Here is a 26,069-nt window from a genome sequence, read left to right as displayed (position 1 = left end):
CCCGCCCACGGCTACTAGCTGGGCGGCGAAGCGCGAGGGGGACTCAGAGGAACTAAACCTGTTATTGTTGCGAATACCCCGGAAAGGGTCCGCGCCACCGAGTAGACGCCGCGTCCGCTGGGCGGTAGGGGGAACCTCAGGTTTCTGTGTCAAGACGCCTGGGTTCTATTTCTAGGGGAGCTGCTGACTCAGCCCGTAATTATTTCTAATCATTTATTTACATATGCAGATATCCAGTTCTGGCGCGATGGGTGAAGGACGGCGAGGAACTCAGTCTGTGACCAGGGAAACTGAATCACTGGATGCCTGAGCGAAGATGCATCTGATGAGGGAAACAGGGCTGGTCCCAGACCTTTTCCCAATTCCCACAGAACTGGAAAAGCCAGAGTGAGCGAGGGTGAGAAAGACGCCTGGAGCCAGGAGGGAGCCAGTGCCAGAGGACAACACAGGTACACACCAGGCAAATGGAAAGAAACCAGCGAGTAAGTGTGAGCTGGGAGACGAGAGTAGGCGGCTGCAACCCACAAAGACTCGATCACATCTGGGGTCTGCCCTTAACGTTCTGCACCCCAGGACTTGCACTGCTTTCTGACGATATGCACACCCTTTCCTCTTCCTCCTCACCCATCTGTGGCCCACATCTCCTCATCACACCCCTGACTTGGAAGAAGCAGTTATCTGTGGCGCCAAATTCTAGATTCACATTTCCAACAGCTCCCTGACAACTACACTTATTTAAGTAAGTACCTCAAACTATTTTTTTTGTTTGTTTTTTGTTTTAAATGGAGGTACTGGGGATTGAACCCAGGACCTACTACTGAGCTTTCCCCCTTCCCCCTGTATCTCAAACTTCTAAAATGGCTCCTTCAGTCTGATCCTTCCCTGGTCACCTCCCCCAGGTAATATACTAAATGACACCACTCTATCCAGGTAAGAAAGTCAGAAACCCAGAGTCAGTGTGCCCTTCCTCCTGCCCCCACATTCCATCCATCAACAGATCCTATAAGTTCTACTTCTAAAAAAGATCTCCTACTGATCATCTTCTCTCAACTTCCAGAACCATCAGCCTGACCCAAGCTCCCTTTATCAGTCTCCTCGTCTGATATCTGGTCTTCTTGCTTCCAGTCTTCCCTGTATAACCCATGGTGCACAAAACAGCCAGAGTGATCAACCTTTTTTAAAAAAGGAAATAAGATCTCATCACTCTCTTCCTTAAAGCTCAATACTTCAGAATAAAATCACGGCACACAAGGCTATGCGTGATGGGGCCCCTGCCGATCTTTCCCCCTTCAGCCCAACTCTTCTCCCCTGCTCCCTGCTCACTGTGCTCCAGCCACTCCAGCCTCCTTGCTCTTCCCCTAAAAGGCCAAGTCTCTTCCCAATGCCTTCATGCCTACTGCTTTCCCTTTCCTTCTGTAGTGTTCCTTCTCCCAGCCCTCCACCTGCTTGGCTTCTTACCCTTACATTTCATCTCTTCACAGAGGCCTTCTCCCTCTACAAGCACATCACTTTGGTTTTGTTTCTTCACAGCACTGATTTTCTTTGTGTAATTTCTGTTCCTCCTCTACAATGGAAACTCCATTGTAGCAAGGACCTCATCTCTTTTGTTCAACACTATATCCCCAATACTTGTCACCAGTTAGGTGTCCAGTATATAATTGTTGAATGATTGATTGAATGAATGAATAAGAAGAATGGCGAGCTTTTGGTCCCAAAATTTATTAACAGTGACCCATCTTTTTTGGCTCCTCTTTGCCCCAGTTCACAACCCCCTTTAATCTCCTCACTCAGGGGCTTCACTGTAGTCCCTGAATGTTGAAGGTGGGGTACGATAAACTTGGAGATCATTCAGATATCTGGCTTCCAAATCGTTCATTAATGCAGTCAAACCATTCTTTTTAAACCCCAAATCTCTCTCAGAACCCCTACATATCAAATGTATAAAGCAGGAGTTGCCCTTATTGTGGGAAACCATGTGGGGCTTACAGTGCTAGAAACAGCTTGATGTTCACTTCTCTCCTTGTTCGGTTACTTCATGGTACAGATAAGTCAGCAGTGGCCCAGAAAGACGCCATGACCTGGCTGTCTTTGAGCAGGACACAGCCTCCGGAGCCATTAGTCCTTCCACAGCCCCACACTGGATTCTAGAGTCTTTCCAGCCAGGGCAGAGGATGCTCCCAGCAGTGCCTGCCACGGAGAGAGCTTGGGTCTTTGGTTACCTACCCCCTCGGACTGTTGGTCCCAGAGTCATGTGAGGGGCTGGCTGCGGGGTGGACTGGAAGCACAGGGAGCTTGGGTGGGGAAGCCGGGCGTCTGTGTTGGAAGGCTGCTGGGGCTCAAAGGTTGGGGGCTGGAGGCCTGAGAGGGGCTGCCCAGGCCTACGGTGGTCTCTCCCTTCCTCAGAATGAGGTTGCTGAGCTCCTGGAGCAGCTGTTCCTCCAGGGACCCACGTGCCTGGAGGTTCTTTGAAGGGGGGCCTGGAGGGGGCTCAGGCGGTCTCTCCTCCCAGCCCAGGGGGCCTGCCTTGGTCAGAAGGGGTTGGTCAAAGGCCCTCTGGTTGGTGAGGGGGGTCTCTGGCTTGGCTGTCTGCTCCCTGGTGGTGGAAAAGGAGGTGGAAGTGTCCTCAGTCAACTCAGGGAAGGCCCCCACTTCCTCGTACACTGGCTCCTCATACACAGGCTCCTCTAGTTCCTCTTGCTCCTCCACAGACTCCTGGGATGACTTCATCGGCTGGATGGGAACGGGGTAGCCGGAGGCAGGCAGAGTCAGAGTTACTAGGTTATTAATCGCTAACATATTTTGAGCTCTTCCTCTTGACCAGATGCTGCAAAATACTTGGCACATATGATGTCAAAAACAACTCTGAATGATGGTTACACTGCCGGGGAGTGAGCTGAGGTACAGGGGGTGAAGTAAGTTGCCCAAGATCATACAGTAAGTAAATGGCAGAGCTGGGGCTTGAACCCAGGTCTGTCTGCCTCTAAAATGCATTCACTTAACCACTTCCTTTCTATTTCTCAGATCCTGTGGCCACTTCCCCCTTTCCTCACCACATCTTACTATCCCTTGTTTTCCTCATTCCTTCTGGTCCCAACACATGCACACACACTCACTGAAGGCCTGCATCAGGACAAATGCAGAGAGCGCAACGGCTCAGGTGGCACAGAGGGACACAGGGTTGACAGGCACACAGCTGGGACAGGCACAGTACTCACAAAGAACATGGACAGGGTCCTCCGGTTGTGAAGTCGCCGCTGGGCACAGGTAGGGTGGGGATGCAGGGAGGGAGAGACAAAGAGACACAGAGACACAGTGAGGCCTGGCAACAAGAGGTAAGGGTGGAGCGTGGGGGCACAGAGAAGGCAGAGGGGGGCACCAGGCTGGCAGGCATGACACTCCCTCCTGCGCTGTGGCCAGGGCATGGGCAGGGATCTGGAGGGGGTCAGAGCAGGCCAGGGGGACCTCACCAGGGTCTGGTTAGCAGAAAGCAGGGTGGCCCCACTGTCATCCCCACGGATGGGCAGCAAAGGCATGGTGCCAAACTTCTGACGGGCGAGGTCAGAGGAGGAACGGCGTCGTAATACCACTGGCTGCTGGTCATCGTGCTGGAGAGAGGGTGAGGGGTTGGTGCTGGTGGGCGTGGGAGGTACTGAGGGGTAGAGCCGGGCCCACAGACTTTGCCCTCAGCTCTCTTCTTCCCTCACCTGGGCCTTGAGGATGCTGGTGGTCCAGTCCCACATCTCATCCTCGTCAGTGCAGGACAGGTAGCTGGGGGTGATCAGAGGGGAATCAGGAGAGGAGGGTGTCACAACTAGAGGGATGGAGGATAGAAAAAGCGAGGAGGTAGAAGACAGGGAACCTAGCTGGGCCAGAGGAGAAACCAGGCAGAGAGATACTCACAGGTGCATCTTCTCCAGGATCAGCGTGAAGCCCCACCTGGGAGGCAGACAACAGTGATGGGTGGATCAGAAAGGCAGAGGGGTGACCGCAGGAAGGGTCTAGGAGTGTGGACTGGGGAAGAAAACTCACGGGGTGGGAGGCTTGAACTTCTTCCGGATTCCCAAGTAGACCTTGGCACCTTCCAAAGGCCACTCCCGTTCTGGTTTAGAGCTCTGAGAACATGAAGGCAGTTAGTGAGGTTGAGAGGTGAGAAAGAAGGATCATGGTTAAGGAGGTCCAGAAGCCACAGAAGGACTGGGGTTGTGTGAGGTCAAAGGGTCACAGAGGACAAAGGGCCGGGGAGCAATGAGATTGATGAGAACGTGGGCTGTGGAGTGAGAGGGTCGGTGCAGTCCTGGCTCCTCCCACGCAGCCTCCCGGCGCTCCCCACTCCCTTGACCCCGCCCTCGCCCCGCCCACCTTCTTCTCCTTGAGCAGCAGCAGGCAGCGGCCACGCAGCAGAAAAAACCTCTCTTGGAAGCGGTTTCCCAGCAAGCGAGGCGGCTCCTCCCTACACCGCAACAGCCCCACCCGCGGGCTCTCACGCCGGATGCCTGGACACAGATGGGCAGTGCTAGGTGGAGGGTCCCGGGGAGAGGCCTGGGGGGTGCTGGGCTGAAGAAGGAGGCTCACCTGTGAAGAGGCAGCCGGCCTGGGCCAGAGAGACTTTTCTCAAGAGTAAGGAGGCTGAGCAGGGCTCTGGGAGCTGGCACCATTGTAGGGCTTGCTCTAGGACCCTTTCCTTGGGGTGCAGTGGCCGCTCTAAGGGGGCAAAGTCGGGGTGAGTATCATCAACCAGATAGTCATCCCCAGCCTGGAGCCCCCACTCCTCACCCACCAGTTATTCATTCATCCATCCCACCATCCAGCCATAGACATTCATTTAACACTGACTATGCCAGGCACTGGCTGCCCCAGAGATATAGCATTGAGCCTGAAACACACATCCTGCCTTCACGAAGCCCACAGCTTTGTGAGAGGGCAAAGTAAACGAGGTAATTACATACAAACCATGATTTTGAAAGAAGCAATAAGAAGCTGAGAGAGAGTAACAGGGCAGCTACTTAAATAGGTGATTAGGCAAGTCCCTTCAGAGGAGACATTTGAAGATCAATCAGAGGCCTGAAGGATTAGGAAGATGCAGCCATGCTGAAATTGGGGGGCTGGGGTGCGGGGGAAGACTTCAGGCATGACAAAATGCAACAACAAAGGCCCTGAGTTAGGAAAGATGTGCTTGAGGAACTAAACAGCCAGTGTGGCTCGAGTGAAGACAGTAAGGTACGTGAGATGAAGTCTGAGAAATAAGCAAGAGCCAGACATTCAGGGACTTGTGGGCCATAATAAGGAATTTGAGTTTTAAGTTCAATGGGAAGCCACTGGAAAGTTTTAACTATGGGAATGGCATGATCTGATTTATGCTTGAAGTGCTCAGTGACTCCTGGGTGGAAAAATGGATTGCCAAGAGGCAAGAATGGAACACTGGCCAGCAACTCCCTTTCTGGGGCTATACATTTTAGTGGTTGATATGGGGGAACAGAAAGATAACGGTGACTTCAACTAGAGTGGTGGTAATGGTGGAGATGGAGAGAAGGGAAAGACTCAGATAGACTGGAGCACTGGTTGGCTGGGTTGGGTATGAAGACGAAGGAAAGGGATGAGACCCAGAGGACCCCCAAGTGTTTAGGTGAATGGTGGTGCACTGACTGAGTTAGGGGAAACTAGGAAATGGCTCCAGCTTTTTCTTATGGGAAGGGGCTGGAAACTGAGTTTGATCTTAGACGTTTTATTTATTTTTTATTTTTTTTATTATTTTATTTATTATTGTATTATTTAATTACTTTATTTCAGTAGGGGCAGGTAATTAAATTTGTTTACTTTTAGAAGAGGTGCCGGGGATTGAACCCATGACCTCGTGCATGCTAAGCATGTACTCTACCAGTTGAGCTATACCCTCCCCCCTAATCTTAGACTTTTTAAATTTGAGATGCTATGAGATGGACCAGTGGAAGTGTCAGGTAGGCAGCTGGATACGTGAATCTGGAGCTTGGAGGAGAGAGAAGAATGTGGAGGCAAGTTTATTAATTGCATTTAGAGCCATGGGAGTGGACCAGCTCATCCAAGGAGAAACGTAGACAGAGGAAGGAAGAGTCGAGGATTGAGCCCTGGGTCTCTCCAACATTTGGAGTCTGGGCAGAGGCGAAAGAGAAGCCTCCTTTGAGGTGGAAGGGAACCCAAGGGTTCGTGAGGTCCACGAAAGCCAAGAGATCAGAGAGTATTGAGAAAGAGGGAGTGACCAGCCGTGTAGAATGACCCCTCACATGCATGAGGACAGTGTCCATTGTATTTGGTAAGTCCGAAGTCTTGCTGACTTTCACCCCGCGCCACACACACACGCACATGTGCATGGTCATACTCACCAAGCTCCCCGTGCTCTCGAATCTCAAATGTCACCCACAAGTCCGTCCCGGCTGCTGTCCCCCGAATCTCCAGTACCTGGTTAGTCAGCTCCTCGGCAGTCAGTGTCGGGGACACCTGGGGTCAGGGCAAGAGCGGATGACCTACGCCAGTCAGGCCGATGCCCCTGCCCACCTTCATCCTCTCATCTCCCCTCCGGTCCCCTCAGGACTGACCTTCAGGGTGACACAGTTATCTGGGAGCTGCTGTTCAATGAAAACCTCCATGATGAGGTCTCCAGCCTGGGACAGCTGAGGGGAGGTGTAGAGAAAACAGGAGGACACAAAGGGTGCAAAGAATCAAGGTCAGAGGACTCCCCAGACTGCCTCATGAGCGCTTCCCGAACAGAACTCTCCTTCCAACCCTCACGCTCAACATTGCTCAGGCCTTTAAAAGAGAAAAAAACCTCTAGGCATGGCAGGACTGTGTACGGAGCTTCCCAAGGCAGCGCAGTAGTGCTTGGGAAGACAGGTTTGGAGTCAAACTGTATGAGTTCGAACTCTGCCACTCGCTACAGTATGACCTTGAATAAGGAAGCCTCCAAACCTCAGTTTCTTTATTTGAAGACATCAGACTACCGACCTCATGGAGTTATGTGATGCTAAAGTGAGATTACAGGTACTTGGAATATAATAAGCCCTCAGCTGTTGGCTACTGTATTTATTACTATTCTCACCTCTTGGTCTAACTTAGCTAACTCTTCCTTGAATCGCTTACACATGGAACTGAAGTGTGCCTGCAACCACTGTATAATGAGGAATCTTCATGGTGGAATTATGGAGTAAATCCTAAACCAAACCCCCTTCCTAAAGCGCACCTCTCTTTGGGTTTCCTGTGTCCCAGAGAGCTGAGGGCCAGTGTCCAGGAGCAGAAGGTCAGCTTCCTATCTTGATGTCCCCTCCTGGCCCACTCAGGAGTCTAGGGTCAGGGCAAGTTACCTGCACATCCTTCCAGGTGGTGATAAGACTGACCTCCAAGTCGATCTGGGCTACCTGATCAGGGTCAATCTGCAGAAGAGCCAAAAGGGAGTGTGTGCATGGGGTGGGGTGGGTGCTAGGAAAGGAGGGAAGCAGGGAGAGGTATGTAAGACCAGAGTGCCTATAGGAGGGGGTTAGAGGCCAGAAGAGCTAAGAACCAATGGGGCAAGGGCGTTATGAGAAGGTTACAGGAGATTGGGGCCCAGGGCTCTGGGAGATTTTCCTGAGGCCTTCAGAGGGCTAGGCTGGGCACTTGCTGGGGTAAGCATGATCCAGAGTTCAGGAAGATGGACTGGAGGTCAAATGTCAGGAAAGCTTACATCAAAGACAGAGATGTAGCCGTCGATGAGTTCCTGCAGCACCCGCACCTCGTGCTCCCCGCGCCCGTCCGTCTGGAACACGCTGGGTGCAAAGAGCAGGGCCAGGTTCCGCGTGCACATCTGGTTCAGAGCTGCACACTTCTGCACCCTGCAGAGGGGTGTGAGGGTCATGAGGGATGCAAGCTTCTGCTCACTCATTCATTGACCTATCCATTCATTCAGAAAACGTTACTAAGTCCTTACTGGATGCCAGGCCCTGGGTGAAGCACTTGGGATACGGCAGTGAGTTAGACACAATCCTCAACGTGCTCCCAGTCTAGGGAAGAGACAAACTTATAAACAGGGGTCAGCAAATTTTTTATGTAAGGGGACAGATAGTAAATATTTTAGGTTTTCAGGCTATACAGTCTGTCACAGCTCCTCAACTCTGCTGTTGTAGTGTGAAAGGAACCATGAAAAACATGTAAGTGAATGGGCATGGCTTTACATTTTATGTACACAACTTTACAAAAATAAGTAACAGGCTGGATATGGCCCACAGGCATAGTTGTCCAGTCCCTGTGATATAGTGTAATCAGTACAGCATAGCTGGGGTTCAGCCTAAATCATTTAAAACTCCGTCTCCCCGACAGACTGGTAAAGGTAGATCTGCATCTTATTCTTCCCTGTGTATCCAACATCTAGTCCTTTGCCTGGCATGGAATAATAAAACAAAAATAATACAATAATAAAACAAAATAATACTGATGGCTCACCATTTCTGAACACTTACTACGTAAATGCCAGCTGTTACAGTAAAAAGTTTACAAGGATTATATCATTTAATTTTTATATAACCTAGGAGGTGAGCTACTGCTTCCTTTTACAAATGAGGAAACCGAGGCTCAGAGAGAGCAAATAACTTACCCAAAGGCACACGCTAGAATAGTGGAGCCAGATTTAAGCCTAGATCTATCTGACCCCAAAGTCTATACTATGAAATTTTATGCCGTGACATCGTCACTTAACAACTGTCTGTGTGACGCATGAGTGAATGTGAGCGGGGGAGGGGGACACAGGTGACGAAGGGTCAGTGAGGGAGTCTGCAGGGGGTCTGGCTGGACTGACCGATAGAGATGCCCAATGAGGGTGGCCAATGTGCGGCGGTTGACCCGTGGCAGGCAGCCAATCACTTCTTTGTATTTCTCCAGGCGCTGATTCTTCTGGGGCAGCTCTGTGGATGTAATGGGCGAGGATCAGACAGGATCAGGGAAAGGACAGTGGAGGGATTTTTAGAGACACAAACCCAAGATGGATGTGTCACTGCTCCCTCCCAACTCTGCCCTGAGCTGAGGGAGATCTTTCAGTGGGAGGAGTTCTGGGGAGGGGAGCTACCCAATCTCACAAGGGGGCCTCCGGGATTCTGTGAGGGGAGGGTAGAGTTCCTGACTGGGTCTTGGTTGCCCGTGAGGAGCTCCTAGAAATCTTAGGAGTACCTGCAGCCTCCCTCCAGCGAGGCAGTAAGCGTGCAGAGGTCACGGGGTCATCAAGCTCCCGGAAGAAGCGTTTGAGCGTGTCGGTGACATCCTCCACAAAGTGCTCCCCTGGTCGGAGCTTCACTGACCGGGCATCTCGCCGGAATTCAGCCAGGAGCCGCAGGCTGCGGGCACGGGCACCCCCTTTCCGGTACACGCCCTCCAGCCGGAGCCCTGAGCACAAAGCATCTCAGCTCACTGCCCAAAGACCCACCACCACTCACCCACTACCCCATCCATGACCCACTAGGTGGTACATGGCTGTTGTGGGTAGGAGAGGAAGAAACCAGCCTCCACGGTCTTGCTTCTCAGGTCCCTACTCCAGCCCTCATCTTCAGAAGGTCCTTCCCTAACCACCCTATCACACGTAGCAGCCCCATCACTCTCTGTCACCTCACTTTTCTCTTTAAATAGCACTGTCTGAAATCACATTACACTCAGTCCTTGTTATTCACGGGTTCTGTATTTACAAATTACCTGTTTGCTAAAATTTATTTGGAACCCCCAAATCAATACTTGTGGTCCTCTGTAGTCATTTGTGAACAAGTGCAGAGTGGAAAAAATTTTCAGTTGCCTGATGGACATGATCCCAGCTAAGGTCTGGTATGGTAAATAAGTGTCATTTTCATGGTATGCTTAAAGCCACAATCTTTTTTTCATTCTTGTGCTTTGTTTCTTTTTTTTGGTGATTCCCCTGTTTAAAATGGCCCCCAAGTGCTGAAGCGCAGGAAGGCTGTGATGCGCCTTGTGGAGAAAATACATTGTGTCAGATAAGCCTGGCTCAGGGCTGAGTTAGAGTATTGCTGGCTGTGAGTTCAAAGTGAACAAACCAACCATATGTATTTAATAAAGCATCTTTAAACAGAAACACACATAAAACAAGGTTACATGTTGACCAGTGGATGAAAATGCCAGACTTTTCCAGGAACCTGACCTTGTGTTTCCACTGGTCCAGCATTCACTGATTCAGTGTTTTCAGTGACTTCCTAGAATATAACGACCTCAAATAACGAGAACTGGCTGTATTGGTTTTCTTAATTACCCATCTCTCCTGTCAGTCTCTGAGCTTCATAGAGCCTTCCTCATTCACTGCCGTATCCCCTGTGTCTGGCACTGAAAGCAGCTCACTAAGTATCTGTTGAATGAAGAGTGGCGGTGCAGGGGCTGTGGAGGAGCAGGTATGAACACCCACACTCTCTCCGAGGCTTTTTCACAGGGCCCCTGACTTCCATCCTCCTATGAACATGAGGGAGGCTGGGAAGGGGACAGGGGTCTAGTGAGTTGGGGGTAAGTCAGGGTATGAGGCCATTGCCAAGGCATGGAGAATGTCATTAGCCACTGACTATCCGTTGTCCATGTTGTAAGTATAATTATTTGTAGGTGCATGGGTGTGCCTTTTTTTCCCCTTTACTGTCCTCCTTTTTCTGTGAATTTTTCTTCTCAAGAATCCAGTCTTCTAAAGAGTGTTTGCTGGGGGAAAAGATTCAACTAGGTCCTTACTTGGGAAAGAGAATAAAGCAGAGGCCAAAAATTCACAAAGAATTCTGGGAACCACTTGTGTGGCTGATCCTTTACGGCCGGAAAACCTCCCACACAGAATAATTCTGCTCGGACCCTCAAGGATTTTGCTGCACAGCTTGGCTCTTGCCTTGTAGCTGCCTCCTCTTTGTTCTCCATGGTTCTGCATCTCCCGTCACAGCTCAGTGCCACACTCCTTCCATGCCCACGCCCCAGTAATAGCTGCTTTGGAACACACTACCTGCCAGGTCCCACGCTAAGTTATCTCACTATCGCAACTATCCTGGAAAATGAGACTGTTAGTAGCTCCATTTTAAAGATGTGGGGACTGAGGCTCAGAAGGGCAGCTTGCCAAGGATCATACAGCTGTTGCTATCAGGCTGCAGTCTCTGGAGGCACAGCTTTTGAAGGCAAGCCACATACACACACCCCTGCCATGCCCATGTTCCTCATCCCCCACTGGCTCAGTATCAGCCAGTATCCACTCACCATGCTGAGTGACAAAACTGATGCAGGCATCCACGATGATGGGGATGTCACCTCGGCTCATCTGCTGTTCCTGCAACCCTGTGCCTCCCCCGCCAGCTGCCCCTTCAATGGACGCGTTCCACGCTGCGAAATCCAGCCGGCCCTCTGCCTGCAGATAGAGGGTCCTGAAACCGAAGAGACCCGAGTCACAGCCAGCTCCAGGGGAGTCCTCTGAGCGGCCCAGACTTCCCAGAGCCACCAGCAGGGGGCAGCAACGCCCAACTCAGACAGGATCCCTGAACTAAGGAAGTGACTTTGAGGAAGTAGGCAGTGGTCCAGCAGGGTGGAGAGGGTGGGCTGTGCTCTAGAAAGAGGGGCCCAGAGTCAGGTGTAGGGACAAGACATACCTTCCTGTCTCCACCAGAACCAAATGTTCTTTCTTTTCTGGGGTGTCAGCTGCTGAGACCACACCTGGGAGGAGAATCATCAGGTGTTATCATCATTGTCATCTTCATCATAGTGACTAATGTTTACCAAGTATTTAAGGTATGTAGGTTCCATGCTAGGAGCCTTACAAGCAATGCTGCACTAAGTCCCAAGTTATATACCATTATCCCCATTTTACAGGTGACACCTTAAAGTTCAGAGAGGTTAAGTAACTTGCCTCAGATTATTTGCTGTAAAATGGTAAAGTGGAGCTGGAGCTCAGGTTTCTTGTCTCCAAAACCTTGAAACATTATCCTACCCTGCTCCTCTTTTAGGAGGAAATGAGAGTTCCCAGTCCCCAACTAGCAAGGACTCCAAATAATGATAGTAACAGTAACATTTATACCAATCACATTTATTGAACACTTATAAGATGCCTCCTGACAGGTTCTGTGATAAGTGTTTTATATACATTGCCTTACTTGAAATTCATTACAACCCTATTATTGTGCCTAATGTGAAGGTGAGGAAACTAAGGCACAGAGAGGTTAAGTAACTTGTTCAAGGTCACACAGCTAGGATGTGATAGAGGCGTGGGGTCTAAATCTGGGCAATTTGATTCCAGAGCTTGTGCCTGAATCCACTATGTTCTGCTGTTTCTCATAGGGACCCCCAAATAGATGAAAGTCCACTTCCCACCCTGCCCCCACAGCCACCCTTCATCCCTGTCCCCACCCCTGCTCACTGATCTCCTGTAGCCGCCGCAGATGCACCAAGTCCTCAGGGGCTGGGGGACCAGGGCCTGATGCTGGACACAGGAAGAGGTGGTCTCCACGAAGAAGTCCAAACCCAGACAGCCAGAGGCCAGGGGCTAGGGCAGTATGGGAGGGGGACCGCAGCCACAGGCGACCCAGCCGCAGCAGCCCAGGGCCCAACAGTTGGTGACAGCTCAGTGGGGAGAACCACTGTGAGGCGGGAGGAGGACATAGGGAGAGAGGAGGATGGAAAAAGAGAGAAGGGGTGGGGGAAAGAAGTAAGAGTAAAAAGGACATGGAAAGGCAGAAAATGACATAGAGAAAGCAAAAGAGAAAGAGGAATGAAAAGGGATGGGAGAGAGGGAAGGAAAGACCAGGAAAGGAGATAGGAGATGGATAGAGAAAGATAGGAGAGAAATGCAATTCAATTTGATTTGCTTCAGCCAGCACAGAGAAGACCTCTGTGTGGCAGGCAGTCTTATGCCCTTAATTGGGATGTGGGGATAAGACAGAATGAGTAGCCACGTACTATAACTGAAGAGTCATGATGCCCTGGGAAGTCCCACCCCTGAGGTGCCGGGGAGAGGCTTTGTGGAGAAAGGACTATTTCAGATGGACCTCAAAGCAGTGCTTCTCAATCTACCTGTGGCTGAAGGAACAGGAAGTCTTTTTAAAAATTACCAATCTGTCACTAACCAATACTTTGAATAAAAAAAAACAATAGAACTAATTACTAGAAGAGTAAAATGAAAAAAAAATACAAAATATAAATCCCCAATTTTTATAATTAGATTCCACACATAAAATCACTTCATCCAATTGTTATGAAGGATTCTAAACGCTAACTCTCAAGCTCTGTACTTAGCCTATCCTTGGGCCGGGATCGGGAAGAGTCTGCAGACCACACTTGGCGTCACTCTGCCTTAAAGGATGGGAGAGATTTTTGGAAAGTAGGTAATAAGAGGAGACTTGGATCCAGCTACGAGGGCCACGACAGAGCCCTTAAAGGATATGGGGACAGCTTGGTATGAGGACTTGAGTGGGGTCAGAAGCCAGAGCAGTGGCACGTTTCCTAAGAGAAGTGTCAGGTGCAGAGATGAACTGCTGAGGTCAGGAGAAGGCCCTTGGACTTCAGCAAGGGGAAGTCACTGGCCGCCTGCAAGGTAGCATCTCAGAAGAGTATGGCGGAGGAGGGCAGTCGCAAGGGGTTAAGCCAGAGCACACGACTTTCTAAGAAGTTGTCAGGAGGGCACCGGGGTGGTGAGCTGAAGGTGGAGCAGGGTTGAAGGAAAAGCAATTTAAGGATGGGAGCGATGGTCATCATTGTTGCCATGACTACAGCAACACCCACAGATAGAGGGCTTGCTGTGTGCCAGGCGGGGGTGGGGGGTGGGGTGGGGAGGGGAGACTCGTGTGTCACTTAATCCTCAACCCTAGCAGGTGAGCCTTTTTACACCCACTCTATCCACTCATCTGGGAGGACTCAAAGATCTGACTCTAGTGCCTGAACTTTTCATTCAAGGGGGAGAGTGCAGGATGGAGAGAGGCTGGCTGGCCTGGGAGTGGAGAAGCTGGGATAGATGAAGGCAGCTTTGCCTCTGGACTTGGAGAACTGGGAGTTGGGGGATGGGAGCAAGAGTCAGAGGGAGTCTCTCTGTGGGAAGAGGCCCAGCACAGCGAAGTTTGGCTCATGAGCTTGGAGACAGAAGCCTGATTTTGGTCCTGGGCTCTGTTGCCTCCTAGCTCTGTGACCTTGACCAAGTGACTTCATTACTTCTGAGACTCAGTTTCTTTAGGTGTAAAATATTAATCCTTACCTCTGAGGGTTGTGAAAATTAAATGAGATATTGAGTGGGTGGCGTTTAACACAGGGCCTGACAGAATAATTGCTTGGTCGAACTTAGCTGTTAGTGGAAGGGGTAGGAGTGGCTCTAGGAAAAGGAGAGGATGGGGTGGGGGCAGGTGGAGACAGGGAAACCATGAGCTGTTGGGAAGGGGTCTTGGCTATCTCACCTTGCCCACAGCACTGGTCCAGGCCTCCAGGCTGTCAGCTCCATCTGTGCCAAAGTGCTGGATCCTTCCCCCGGTGAGGATGAGCTCAAAGGAAAAGGGGAACCTTGAGACAAGAGAGGTCAGGGAGGAGAATGAGGGTGAGTGAGGGGGCTGGCAGGCTTGGGATCAGGAAGGGAAAAGGGAAATTCAGGGAGCATGTAGAGGGGGTGTTGTTACCTGTCCAGGTCACTTGGGTCAGTGGGTGGGGGGCTCACACCCAAACATACAACATCCTGGGGCTGGATGAGGCTGAGAGGTTCAGGGCTGCTTTCTGACACAAACATTTCCAGAGCCGCACCCAGCACGCACCACAGTCGGGGGGGAGCTAAGAGGGAAACTGGTGGTCAGCAGGCAGCAGGCCTCTGTCCCCATCACCCTTTGTCCAAATCCCCATTTACCAGATTCTTATTCTATGCCAAGCTTTTTGCCTTTGTGTGACCTCAAGTAATCTTCACAGTGACCCTATGAGGTAGGTATTATATTCACTCCTGTGTTACAGATGGGGAAACTGAGGCTCAGAATTTGAGTAGCTTGCCCAAGCCATGTGGGTAGAAAGTAGCAGGGCTGGAATTGGACCTCAACAGCCTGACTTCAAAGCACAGCCTCTCAACTATCACCCAATGCTGCCGCCTGGCATCGTCCCTCTCTGAACCCCAGCACCTAGCCCACTCCAGGGCATTGCCCCTTTCCCATCCCAGTCCTCTCCTCCCTGGCTCTCTGTGGAACACTCAAGTGTATCCTGATTTCTGCCCATCTCCTCCCATCCCTTGGCTCCCTTCTTACCATCTCGGCCCCTGCGAGGGGGTGGGGGTCCAGCTTTGTTGCTGACGGGACCACAGTACAGAAAGCTGCTGTAAGTGGCAGGCACCACCACCTCGTTGTACACACCAAGGGAGGAGTCTGTAAGGAGAAGAAGTGGTCAGATCAGGCCAGTGCCATGGAGTGGATTGTCTACCCTGGGGAAGGGATTGAACCAAAGAAGCAGTGGGACCCAACTCCACTGGCAGCATGGCCAAGTAGAGCCCAGTGGGGCTGGATGCCTCACTACCCCGATTAGAAAAGAGGGTGGCAGGGAGTGGTGAGGCTTCTAAGCCAGCCCTTGTCCAGTGCCTGTCCCCCACCAGCCAGGCAACAACAAGTGAGCTCTGGGTGGAGGCCTCAGAGCATGGACCATTCTGTAAGTGTCTAGGCCCCTGACTACTGGAGACCAGCCTCTTTAAGATGGTCATTTCTAGGATCAGACTGCCCCTGGGGAGGAGAGATCTGGTCTACAGGTTGACCCTGTCAGGGGTAGGCCAGCACTACCACCTATAACATCCAGATCCACTCCAGACAGTGGCCACTGCTGGTCATTTGAAAACATCAGGAAATAGACCCTGGAGGATCTGGAGGGCTGGGAAACTGCCCAGGCTGGGCCACTGTGATGTGCTTGGTGAGGAGTAATTGGGGCCCCTCAGAAAAACTGACGCACTGGCTGCAGCTTAGAATTCTTGCAGAGAGAAAAAGGAGGCATTTGTGGGGATTACCTGGGGGCAGGAGACCAGGGAAGCTGCCATTGAGGGCTGAGGGGGACCAGGGCTCCTCGCCCTCAGAGGCCTCCACACACAGGAGCTGGGTCATGTTCTTCAGCAGATTGGGTCCAGCAACAGCTGCACACAGTGCCTGCAGGGAGAAAAGGGTCTTTGTCAGCCCAAGACGCAGCCCCGGAGCCCCGGGGACTGTCCTCTTGCCACCAAAAACAGCGCCCACTCCAAGTTTAGGCATCTCAACTAGGAGATTGCTTTCCCCCCTCCCCTTCAGCCCTAACCTTCCTCCCTACCTGGAGAAGCTGGCTGTGATCTGGATACTGAGGGTGGGGCTTCCGGAAGAGACCTAGCCGGTATTTCCGGGAGATGAACTCTCCCCGAGGGCCAGGGGTGGTATCTGGATGCAGCCCCTCACCTGGGGGTAGTGCCCCTGCCCAGAAGCGGTTGGCACGATCATTTCCCAGGACGATGAAAAACTACAGGAAGACAAGGGGCAGAGGCAAGTGATAGGAACTCAAGAGTCCCCAGACATTCCAATCCTGTCCTCCAGCTGGACCCAAGGACTTTTTTGCATGCTCTCCTTCCATCCCCTCCCCCAGCCACTTCTCCCTCTTCAGACTCCTCACCTGCACTATCTCATTACTCCAGACACTTGTGTCCAGCTTCAGGCTCTGCACCTTGGAGATCCCAGAACCCAGGGCCCGATGTTGACCTTTTAGGGTGTGAGAGGCACGTGGCATCGGTATCCTGAGCCCTCTGGCCCCAAATCCCCTCCTCCTCCCCATTTCAGCTAAAGGCTCTGGCCCTCACCTGCACACTGCTTGCAGATGACCACCCCCAGGTTGACAGCGGCCCAGTCCGGGCGGGAGGCCCCACAGTCCGCACAGTGCCGGTTTGCCCGATTGGACCAGATCTTCTCAGCCACCTCGTAGTCAGACAGGGTCTCGGTTACTGCTTCCTGCAGAGCGGCCGCCCAGCTCTGCCGAGCCCCCCCAGACTCGGCTGTGAAGCTGAGGGGTGGACAGCCAGTCCGTGGGCATGGACAACCCCCCATCTGTCCCACCCCACTGCAGGAGCCACCACAGGCCATACCTGGGCCAGCCTGGACCCTCCTGACATCCTTGATCCCATTTACCAGACTCCCTTCAGTGCATATGCACTGATAACCTACAGAAGAGGCCTCTAATCCTTTGCACCCCCAGGGTCTCCTTCAAAAGTCTCTCCCCCAGCATTGCCTCCTGCCAGTCTGGGCCCCACCTGAAGCAGCGATGGGGCGTGAGCAGGTCGAAGCTGCGACTCTTGGTCTCCCGGACACTGCAGCCTTGCAGCTCAATGAAGCAGATCCCGATGCCCACAGAGAAGGCCTGACAGGGTCAGGGCAGGCACAGTGAGGCCAGAATGGGCTAGGTCGGGCCCCTCGGCTCCAGCCCGGCCCTCCTCACCTGCTCACTCTTGTACAGTGCCAGCTCTCCAGGGCTCAAGGCAGCAAACACCTTGGCCTTATGCCCACGCAGCTCCAGCATGCCTGTGCGGAGGGGTCGGGGCGGCTGCGGGGGCCGAGGATGGCCCAGGAGGCGCTGCTCCTTCAGGCAGGATTGCAGAGTGGAGCACCATGTGTCCCGCTGAGCTGGTCGGGGATGAGGAAGCAGGTCAGTGGGCTGTGTGCTCACCCGGCCTCCCCAGCCCTGCCCTGACCTGGGGAGCCCTGGCCCTCACCCTCGCTCTCTGTGCGGAATACGAACACCCTCTGGCCGGTGATGACCTGGAACTTGTTGTCCTTGCTGCTGCGAGTCATCTCGATGGCGGTCAGAGGGATCACACCCTTGGGGAAGGGGTCCTAGAGGGACAGCCCATTGACCCATGAGGACAGGAACTTAGCCATGTGCGCTGACCCCAGGGGCCAGCACCAACTTTTAATGAGATCAGCACTCATTCCACAAGCAGTGGGATGCAGCTGCTAACCTAGCTCCTTTAGACTCATCAGTCATGTGATGACTGCCTCCCCACCATGGGGGGACTGGCCCTTCAATCCCGAGCCACTCTCAGCCCTCCCTCTCCCTCTCCCTCTCCCCAGGTCGCACGTAGCATCTCCTAGACCCACCTTATCACTGCCAAAGTACATCAGACTCCTCCCATTGAACTGTACAAAGCGCCTCTGGAAGACGTAGTTTCTGGGGAAGGGAGGGGCTGAGATTAGTAAGTGGTAAAGGCTGCATCCCAGGGGCTCCTAGGATCTGGGAGCACTTGGGACCTGACCTCCACCACCACCACCCAGCCTCCTGCCCCGCCTCCCTTCCCTTCTGAGCAGCCCCACCCCTGAGGAGAGAGCTTGTCTAGCCAGCCACTGAGCAGGGGCGTTGGGCGGTCGGCCGTGGAGGAGAAGCTGGCATAGGGTGAAATGAGGTCATCATTGGTCTCTGCATCCAGAGTGGGCAGCGAGAGGCTGGAATCCCCGGGCAGCTCAAGGCTGGCATAGCCAGCATCCTCCCGTGCCTCCAGATCCTGCCTGCTGAGCCTTGTGGGGGCCAAGACAGAGAGGGACACACATTAGACTCAGTTCCCTGGCCACCTTCACCACAATAACTAGCGGAATGCCTGGCAGGTACTGGATCTGCTTTTTAAATGAGAATGGAGCAGGGGGGAACGTATGACTCAGTGGTAGAACACATGCTTAGCATGCACGAGGTCTTGGGTTTAATCCCCAGTACCTCCATTAAAAATAAATAAATAAACCTAATTAGCTTCCGCCTCCCCAACACAACAAAAAAAATTTTTTTTTAATAAAAATTAAGCAGAGGAACAGGGAGGTTGGGAACCCAAAAGATTAGCATGGAGCTTCTTCCCCAAACACTTGGGTTCTTCATTCAAAAAATTTCATTCCCTCTCCTCTGCCATTAGGATTACCTGGTGGAAAAGTTGGGGGGGGGCTGTGTAGACAGCTTCCTGCCACTGCTGCTCATATCTCATTAGTAAGTCTTACTGCCTCTCTCTCCAAAAAGTTCTTGCATTTCTCTCCCTGGACCAGGCTCCCACTGGTTCTCACCAAGGTGATGTGAATTGCCTAACTGGTCACCTGCTTCCACTCTTTCTCGCCCACTGAACAGCCATTCTCCCACTGACACCAGAGTGCTCTTTTAAGAATGCAAATAGGATCATTTCACTCTCCCGCATGAAACTCTGCAATAACTTCCCATTTGCACTTAAGATAAATCCAAATTCCTTACCAGGGGCTGCAAGCCCTTGTACCATGAGACCCATGGCTACTCCCCTGACCTCATCTTGTATCACCCTCACCTTGCTTACTATAGTTCAACTACATTCTCTCCTCTAGTTCAGGGCCTTTGCACATGCTGTTTCCTCTGCCTAGAGCATGCTTCCCTGGGCTGTTTTTTCTGATCCTTCTGGTCTATTTTCTTAGAAGGTCCTCTGCTATCCTCTGTCACTTTCAAGTGGTTCCTATCTCCGCTGCACAAAACCACTTGGGAACTCTAAAAATACTGGTATATGGGCCCTATACCAAATATTTAATCTCTGGGGACGGGGTCCAGGCATCTGTCATTTCAAAAGTTCCCCAGGCTGCAGTGCAGTTAAGGTTGAGGAACCACTACTTTACCATATTTGTTTCCTACCTCACTGAAAAATTGAAGCAATCAGACGGGAACCCCCACAGACTCCCAGCGCCTCATCTGCCCAGTTTCACACATACACTGCCTTCCTCCTGCTACTATAATGAATAGCCCCGTCTAAAGCCAGTCCATCCTTTGGGCACTTAATCCTAGTCCTCACACCTACACAAGAACATGGGTCCAGGCTTTCTCCCCTTTCTCTCCCAGTATCAGCTAATTTTCCCTCTCTACCAGATCATCCCTAGTCCACTATAAACATGGAATATTCCATGCCATAAAAAACCTCTTCTTTTTTTTTTTTCCTTAATGGAGGTACTGGGGATTGAACCCAGGACCTCATACATGCTAAGTATGTGCTCTACGACTGAGCTATACCCTCTCCCCTAAAAACCCCTTTTTTTGACTCCTCCTTTACTATCAATAATCACTCTGATTCTCTGCTCTTCTTTGCAGAAAAACTACTCAAAAATAATTGCCTTCACTTTTCTAGCTCCTCTCCTCCTGTTCTCTCTTGAGTCCACTCTGACCCAGCTTTCACCCCCACCATTTGTCAAGGTCCTATGTGACCTCCATGTGCCAATTCCAAAAGGCCAATTCCCAGTCCTCATCTTACCCAACCTCTCAGCAGCGTTTGACAGAGCTGACCCCTCCCTCCCCCTTACACAGTCTTCACTTGGCTCCTGTGCCATCACATTCTCCTGATCTTCTTCTACTTCACTAACCATTTCTTTTCAGCCTGTTTTGCTGATTCTTCCTCTTCTCCCAAACCCCCTGATACTGGAGTGTGCCAGGACTTTGATCGTGGTCCTCTGCTCTATGGACACTCACTCACAGCTCCATGTGCGCATCTAAATGCTGACAACTCACAAATTCAGATCTCCACCTCAGATCTCTCCCATGAACTCCAGACTTGGAAATCCCATGGTCTATAATCTAATCTACTGCCACGTGCCCCTGCTTTATGCAGAGTCTTCCCCATCTCAAACCGTGGCAACTCCAGGAACTTTCAGTTGTTCAGAACAGCACCGTCAAACTAAAATGTGGTTGTTTTGTAGTTACAATGTATCTCACACCAGACTAGCCACATCTCATGTGTTCAGCAGTCACATGTGGTTACAGACTACCACACCGGACAGTGCAAGCTTAAACTGAAACCTCTGAAGTCATTCTTGACCGCTCTTTTCTCTCACACCCCAAGGTACTAGGACAGTTTGCCTTCAAAATATAACCAAAATTCAACCACTTCCCACCACCTCTACTCCCATCACCCTAGCCTGAACTGTCTCACCTAGATCACTATAAGAACCTCCCCACTGGTCACTCTGCTTCTGCTTTTGCCTCCTACAGACCATTCCCAACACAGCAACCAGAGGGATACTTAAAATGAAAGTCAAAACCCTTCCAATGGCTGGCTTCCCATTTCACTAAGAGTAAAACGAAAGTTCTGACAAGGGCCTACCGGATCTGGCCCCTTCCACTTCTCTGACAGGCATCCCTTCCCACTCCTCCCCTCCTGGCCCATTCTGCTGCCGCCAGTCCAGCCTTGTCAAGGCTCCCGGATCCCCCTGGGCACATGGCCTCCTTGAAGCCTCTATTCTGGCCACTCTTCCTGCCTGTAACACTGTTCTCCTAGAAGAGCAGTAACTCCCTCATCCCCTTCAAGTTTTGGCTCGAATGTCATCTGCTTACCACTCTGGCAACTCTTAATGGGAAAACTGCAGTCCACACCCCTCCCCAACCCCCACCACTCCATCCCAGCCCTCTTACCCTGCTCGGATTTTTTCCCACATCACTTACCACGTTTTGACATACGGCGGAACTTAGGTATTATAGCTACTGTGAATTGACTATCTCCCAACAAGGGCAGGGATTTCTGATCTATCCCAAGTATCTACAACAATCCCTGGCATGCAGTAGGTGTTCAATAAAGATCCTTAAATGAAAGAACAAAAAGGACTTCTCCCTATTTTAAATTAGATATTCATTTGTTTGTCCACCTGTTTTATTTCCTGTCTGCCCCACTGAGTCACAGGCTGCCTGAAGAGGGGGGCTGGGTCTGTCATATTCATCCTGTATCTTGAGAACCCTGACGGCACACAGGGGACACTCAATATACATTTGATAAATAATGATGTACATGGCCGCCATCAGCTCAGCTGCTCCTCAAGCTTCCCCTCTTCCTGCCATCATCACCCTGTGGACACTCACCTGTGTTCAGCCCTGTCCTGACAGACACCTCTGCCTTCTCTTCTATCGGGGGCCCCTGAGACCCCCACAGGCTGGACACCGTAGTACAGGCAACCAGGGTCCATGATGTGCACTGGCAGGGAGAGAAATGGGGGAGACAGGGAAGAGGAGATCAGGTGGGAGTGTCTGAGGTCCTGAAGGGCACTGTGCCTCTTCCCCCAACCTATGAAAACCCACCTACCTGTGCCTGTTGTGGGCCTGAGAGCAGGGGTGGGGGCAGCAGTCTGGGAGCTGTCTGGGGCCCTAGGGGAAAGGTCTAGTGGTCATTAAGGGAGAGAGAAGGCAGGACAAGCCCTCATGTCCAACTCCTCCCTGCTCCCACCCAGCACTGGCTCTCCAGGGAGCCAACCCCACTCACATGTCCTGAGTTGGCTGTGCCCCGCCTCTTAAGTCCAGGCCGAAGTAGATGGCATTGGGCATCATCTCCATAGTATTTAAGGCTGAAGGCTGCTCCGAGGAGGAGGTGGGGACAGGAGAGGACCTGGGGCTGGACTCTGAGTTCTTGGATGCTTCTGGTCTCCAGAGGGCTGGACTCAATCCAGGCCTCTGGGTGGCGGTGGAGCCACTGAGCCCACCAAATACTGTCCTGGGCTTAGGCACAGGCTTGGTGGGCTGGGCTTGAGGAGCTGGGCTGGGTGATGGCTCCATGGCACTATCCAATCGAGGATCCAGGGAGACCTCTGCAGTGCCAGCCTGCAGCAGGCGCAGAATGCGTTTCCTGTGCCCTGTGGCGCTGATGCCCAACTGCCTCAGCTCCTCGGGGCCCAGGCCCTGGGCTGCACCCGCTGTAGCCAGGCCATGCTGCCGGAACGTGTCTGCATACTGCTCCAGGTGCACCGTGGCCAGCCACACAGCGATGTCCAGGTCCTGAGGGGCAGCCATGGGGGCTCAGGCCATTGCTGGGGGGAGGGGCAGGGTGAAGGGAGGGCTCAGGCTGAGATTCCCCCTCCCTGTCCCAAAGTCGGAGGCCTGGACAGGGGATACCAGCCTTCAGTCTTCCTCCAAAGAAAAATGACCAGAGGACTGTGATCTGGAGGCAGAGCCATCCCACAAAGTCAGATAGGGCTTTCTCATTAGAGGAGAACTCCTTTATTTGCAGATGAGGAAAATAAGGCCCAGAGAGGGGACGCGGAGTGCCCTAGGCAAGTCAGTGGTACTGTTGGCCCCCGCCCTCCCACCCACCTTGGATCTGGGTTAAAGCTCTGCCTCTGCATTACTGCACACTCCCCAGACTCCGCAGGGGCAGGGTAGAGGAGGGTGGTAGGGAGGAGGGGGCCCATGATGTGGCCTGATTCACTGTGGCATAAAGTGGGGACAGGGGCAGCTGTGGCACAAGAGGAGAGGGGAGCTGCAGATCCCACTCCCACTGGTTTCCAGAGCTGAGGTACAGGCTCGGGCCATCCTAATCCTGGTCATTCCCAGTTCCTCCTCCCCTTCCACCTATTGTCTGCTCAGACTTCCTTCCTGTCCCTCCAGCCCTGGCCGCCCCCACATCCTGCCTGCCTCGGTCAAGCTGCCCAGAGAGCCCTAAGCAGTACCAGCATGTGAAGTCCTAGCTCTGGGCAGAGGCTACTTGGGGAGTGAGGATGAGATGGAGAACTAGGCCAGAGAGATGAGGGACCAGAGGCCAGGGGTACTGCACGGTCTCCACTCCCCACCACCTGCAGCCTGTTCACACACTTGTGCGCACACAGGAGCATCCACCCTATATGGATTCGGCCATGTGAAATGACATCCCCCTACCTCTGCTTTCTTCAAGCCTTCCTTTTCTGAGCCTTACTTTGCCCTGCCCACATCTTTGGACTCAGGTCTCTGAATCCAGCCTGACCCTGATCCTGGTCTATTACCTAGACTTATCTTGGATTCTGTTTCCCTGAGTTTTATCTCTACTCTGTCCCTGTCTCTGCCCCACTCCATCTCCATCTCTTCCTCTAAATCGTTGTCCCTCTTCTTGTTCTGCTCTCTGTCATTAAGCCTCTCCTTGCCTCAGTCTCCAATTTTAACCAGATCTCCGGTTGTATGTGTGTCTCTGGTCATCTCTGACTCTAGGTTTCTGTCTCTCTGCCTCAACGGCTCTCTCCCTGTTTTTCTCCTGCGGGGTCCTGCACAGGCCTCCTTCTCTCCCCAGCATCAGTTCTGGCTTCTCTCTGCCTCTCTGCGGCCGGGCCCCCTCCCCAAGCTAGGCCCTGACTCAGAGCCCAGTTTCCCGGTGACTCAGGCCCGACCCGAGGGCACGGGACTGGGAACTAGGAGGTGCGCGGGGCAGGAGCGCGGGGGGCGGGCCGGGCAGCGCCGGGCAGCACGGGCTGCGACGAGGGAGGGGGCAAGGAGGGAGGGGGCAGAGGCCGGCAACCGGAGGGAGGGGCGGGTCGCGGCGAGGAGGGGGAGAGGGGAGGGCCGCCGAGGCGGAGCGGGCCGGGGAGCCCGCGAAGGTCCTCCAAGAGACGACGGGGAGGAGTCTGGGAGGCCGGGGGCCCCGGGGCGCGGGGGTCCTCACCTCAGTACGCGGCCGCCGTCCGCTCCCCGGTGCCCGCCGCGCTGTCCGAGGCTCCGGGTCCGCTGCGCCGGCCCCGCCTCCCCTCTGCCCTCCCCCGACGGGGCCCAGCCCCGCCCCGCCCGCCGGTTCCCTCCGCGGGGCCCCGGCCACTCCTTGTGCAAGCGACGGCCTTCAAATGGTTTGGGCTCCTTACCCAACCGCTGCGCTTATCTCGGGGCTTGGCTAGCTCTGCCTCTTTAGGGGCCAAGAAAGGGGGGAGGACCGGAACAGGGCTGGAAGCGGAGACAGCTTTAGAGGGACAAAGAGGCAGAGACCAGAGGAGATGGGGACAGGGGTAGAGCCTGAGAGAGAGCGCTTCAGGGGACAGCTTTGCATTCTTCTGGCTGTTCCCTCCCGTCCGGCCAAAAGGGGAGGGGAGAAGGGTAGGGTCCTGAGCTCCCAGGGCACCTCTCCCACGCCCAGCAGGGTGGCTAGACTCTGGTACCCAGTTAATGTGGGAGACAGAAGCTGGCATCCAGAAGTCAAGGATAAGCCACAGTCTTCCAAACTGGGGACCCTTCTGGAGTCCAGTGGTCAGACCTGGGGGAAAGGTGCAGAAGCCCAGCAGAGGAGTCCTGACTACTTCTCCCTCCCCTAGGGGGCCTGGCCTAGATTTCCTCCTGGGGATGAAGGTCAGCAGGGCAACAGCTCAGGTCCCAAACCACAATATGGGGCTGCCTTTCCGAGGATAAGGCTGGTGCTCTGCAGAGCGGCGACCCAGCAAGCAGCTTTCTCATCCTTCGGTGAAGCCTCTTCTTCCCATCCTCCTACTGCAATTTTTTGTTCGGGGAGTGGAGTACCTGAGGAGAAATGACTCCTCTCCCTTCTCCTAATCATGCTGGGAACTCTAGCCTTGGAGCCTGTCCCCAGAGCCAGAGGCACTTCCCCCTCCGAGCTGGGCTGGCCTTCAGCTGTGTGTGGTGTTGGGGGTTGGGAGGGGGCACCCGCTGGCCGGCTGTGCTTTCCTGTTTGTATGAGAGGAAGTTGGCTGTGAGTCAGCAGACACAGGAACTGTCAGTAGCTAGGGGAAGACCCCTGCCTCAGGGGAAGGCAAGGGGGACGTGGGGAAGTGGTCCACACCTCTCCCAGCTGCCCCAGCTTGGAAAGGGACTGCCATTTTCAGCCTCTAGGAGCCCTTCTATCTGAGAAAGAGAAAGATAACAGTTCATACTTAAAATAGCCATGGCAATGGCTACCAATTCTGGAGAGCTGGTCATGTCCTGGGCCCGCTGCAAACACTGCTCTGTAAAGTTCCATTAATTTTCACAGTAACCCTTAAGATAGGGAATTTTATCACCTCCATTTTACATTTTTCTGGATGTTCTTTTTCTGGATGGGTAACTGAAAGGCCAGGAGAACGCTCCTCACAGACCTCCAACTACAAGGCATGAAAACTGACCAAGGGTCTCAGCTGCTTCCCCCTGAAATCCATCAGTTCCTACGCCGCTAAGGCCAGCTTTCCACTGGGCTGCTCTCAGCCAGTGACCAAGCCCAGCAAAGATTCTAAGGCAGGCCTATTTCTGGGAGATAAGGGGCTCCTCTGACAGCTGATGTTGACTCGAGAATTCCCCCATGGCATCGCCGAACTCTTCTACTGCGTAAGTGATCTAGGATGCTTCCTCCCAAACTTCCCTCCTTCCCTCTCTCCTTCAGAGGTCTCCCTGCTCCGGCTCACTTCCTCTCTCACAGGCCTTTCCCTGAATCAAATCCT

At 52.9% G+C, this 26,069-nt stretch overlaps 1 protein-coding gene and 1 long non-coding RNA gene across 5 annotated transcripts; one reads left to right on the top strand and one right to left on the bottom strand.

Annotated features, from left to right (window-relative positions):
• The first annotated feature begins 26 nt into the window (after nucleotides 1-26).
• Nucleotides 27-3,008, top strand: LOC140691829 (uncharacterized). 2 transcript variants are annotated; one of them, XR_012067465.1, is made up of 3 exons: nucleotides 27-124; nucleotides 230-739; nucleotides 2,822-3,008. It is a non-coding gene; the product is annotated as an uncharacterized lncRNA (long non-coding RNA). The 2 variants fall into 2 exon arrangements; XR_012067466.1 differs by lacking the exon at nucleotides 2,822-3,008 and adding an exon at nucleotides 1,058-1,578.
• Nucleotides 1,704-24,456, bottom strand: ARAP3 (ArfGAP with RhoGAP domain, ankyrin repeat and PH domain 3). 3 transcript variants are annotated; one of them, XM_072955954.1, is made up of 33 exons: nucleotides 24,320-24,456; nucleotides 22,181-22,721; nucleotides 22,004-22,065; nucleotides 21,784-21,895; nucleotides 18,264-18,464; nucleotides 18,051-18,120; nucleotides 17,666-17,786; nucleotides 17,392-17,576; nucleotides 17,207-17,313; nucleotides 16,760-16,959; nucleotides 16,576-16,661; nucleotides 16,243-16,425; nucleotides 15,950-16,085; nucleotides 15,207-15,323; nucleotides 14,601-14,748; nucleotides 14,385-14,487; nucleotides 12,362-12,581; nucleotides 11,598-11,661; nucleotides 11,212-11,375; nucleotides 9,166-9,378; nucleotides 8,798-8,903; nucleotides 7,691-7,838; nucleotides 7,332-7,400; nucleotides 6,570-6,644; nucleotides 6,357-6,471; nucleotides 4,573-4,701; nucleotides 4,360-4,493; nucleotides 4,030-4,112; nucleotides 3,901-3,936; nucleotides 3,705-3,768; nucleotides 3,468-3,605; nucleotides 3,216-3,254; nucleotides 1,704-2,730 (listed from the first exon to the last, which is right to left on the bottom strand). In XM_072955954.1, the coding sequence occupies exons 2-33, from the start codon at nucleotides 22,702-22,704 to the stop codon at nucleotides 2,248-2,250; spliced, it is 4,635 nt and encodes a 1,544-aa protein (XP_072812055.1). In that variant the 5' UTR covers nucleotides 22,705-22,721; nucleotides 24,320-24,456; the 3' UTR covers nucleotides 1,704-2,247. The 3 variants fall into 3 exon arrangements, with proteins under 3 accessions (XP_072812055.1, XP_072812065.1, XP_072812062.1); XM_072955964.1 differs by having other exon boundaries at nucleotides 22,181-22,689; nucleotides 24,320-24,403; XM_072955961.1 differs by lacking the exon at nucleotides 3,216-3,254.
• Nucleotides 24,457-26,069: the final 1,613 nt, after the last annotated feature.

The sequence above is a fragment of the Vicugna pacos genome, chromosome 3, assembly GCF_048564905.1.
Source record: "Vicugna pacos chromosome 3, VicPac4, whole genome shotgun sequence".
In the NCBI taxonomy this organism is placed as follows: Eukaryota; Metazoa; Chordata; class Mammalia; order Artiodactyla; family Camelidae; genus Vicugna; species Vicugna pacos.
This window is presented reverse-complemented; position numbering and strand designations above follow the sequence as displayed.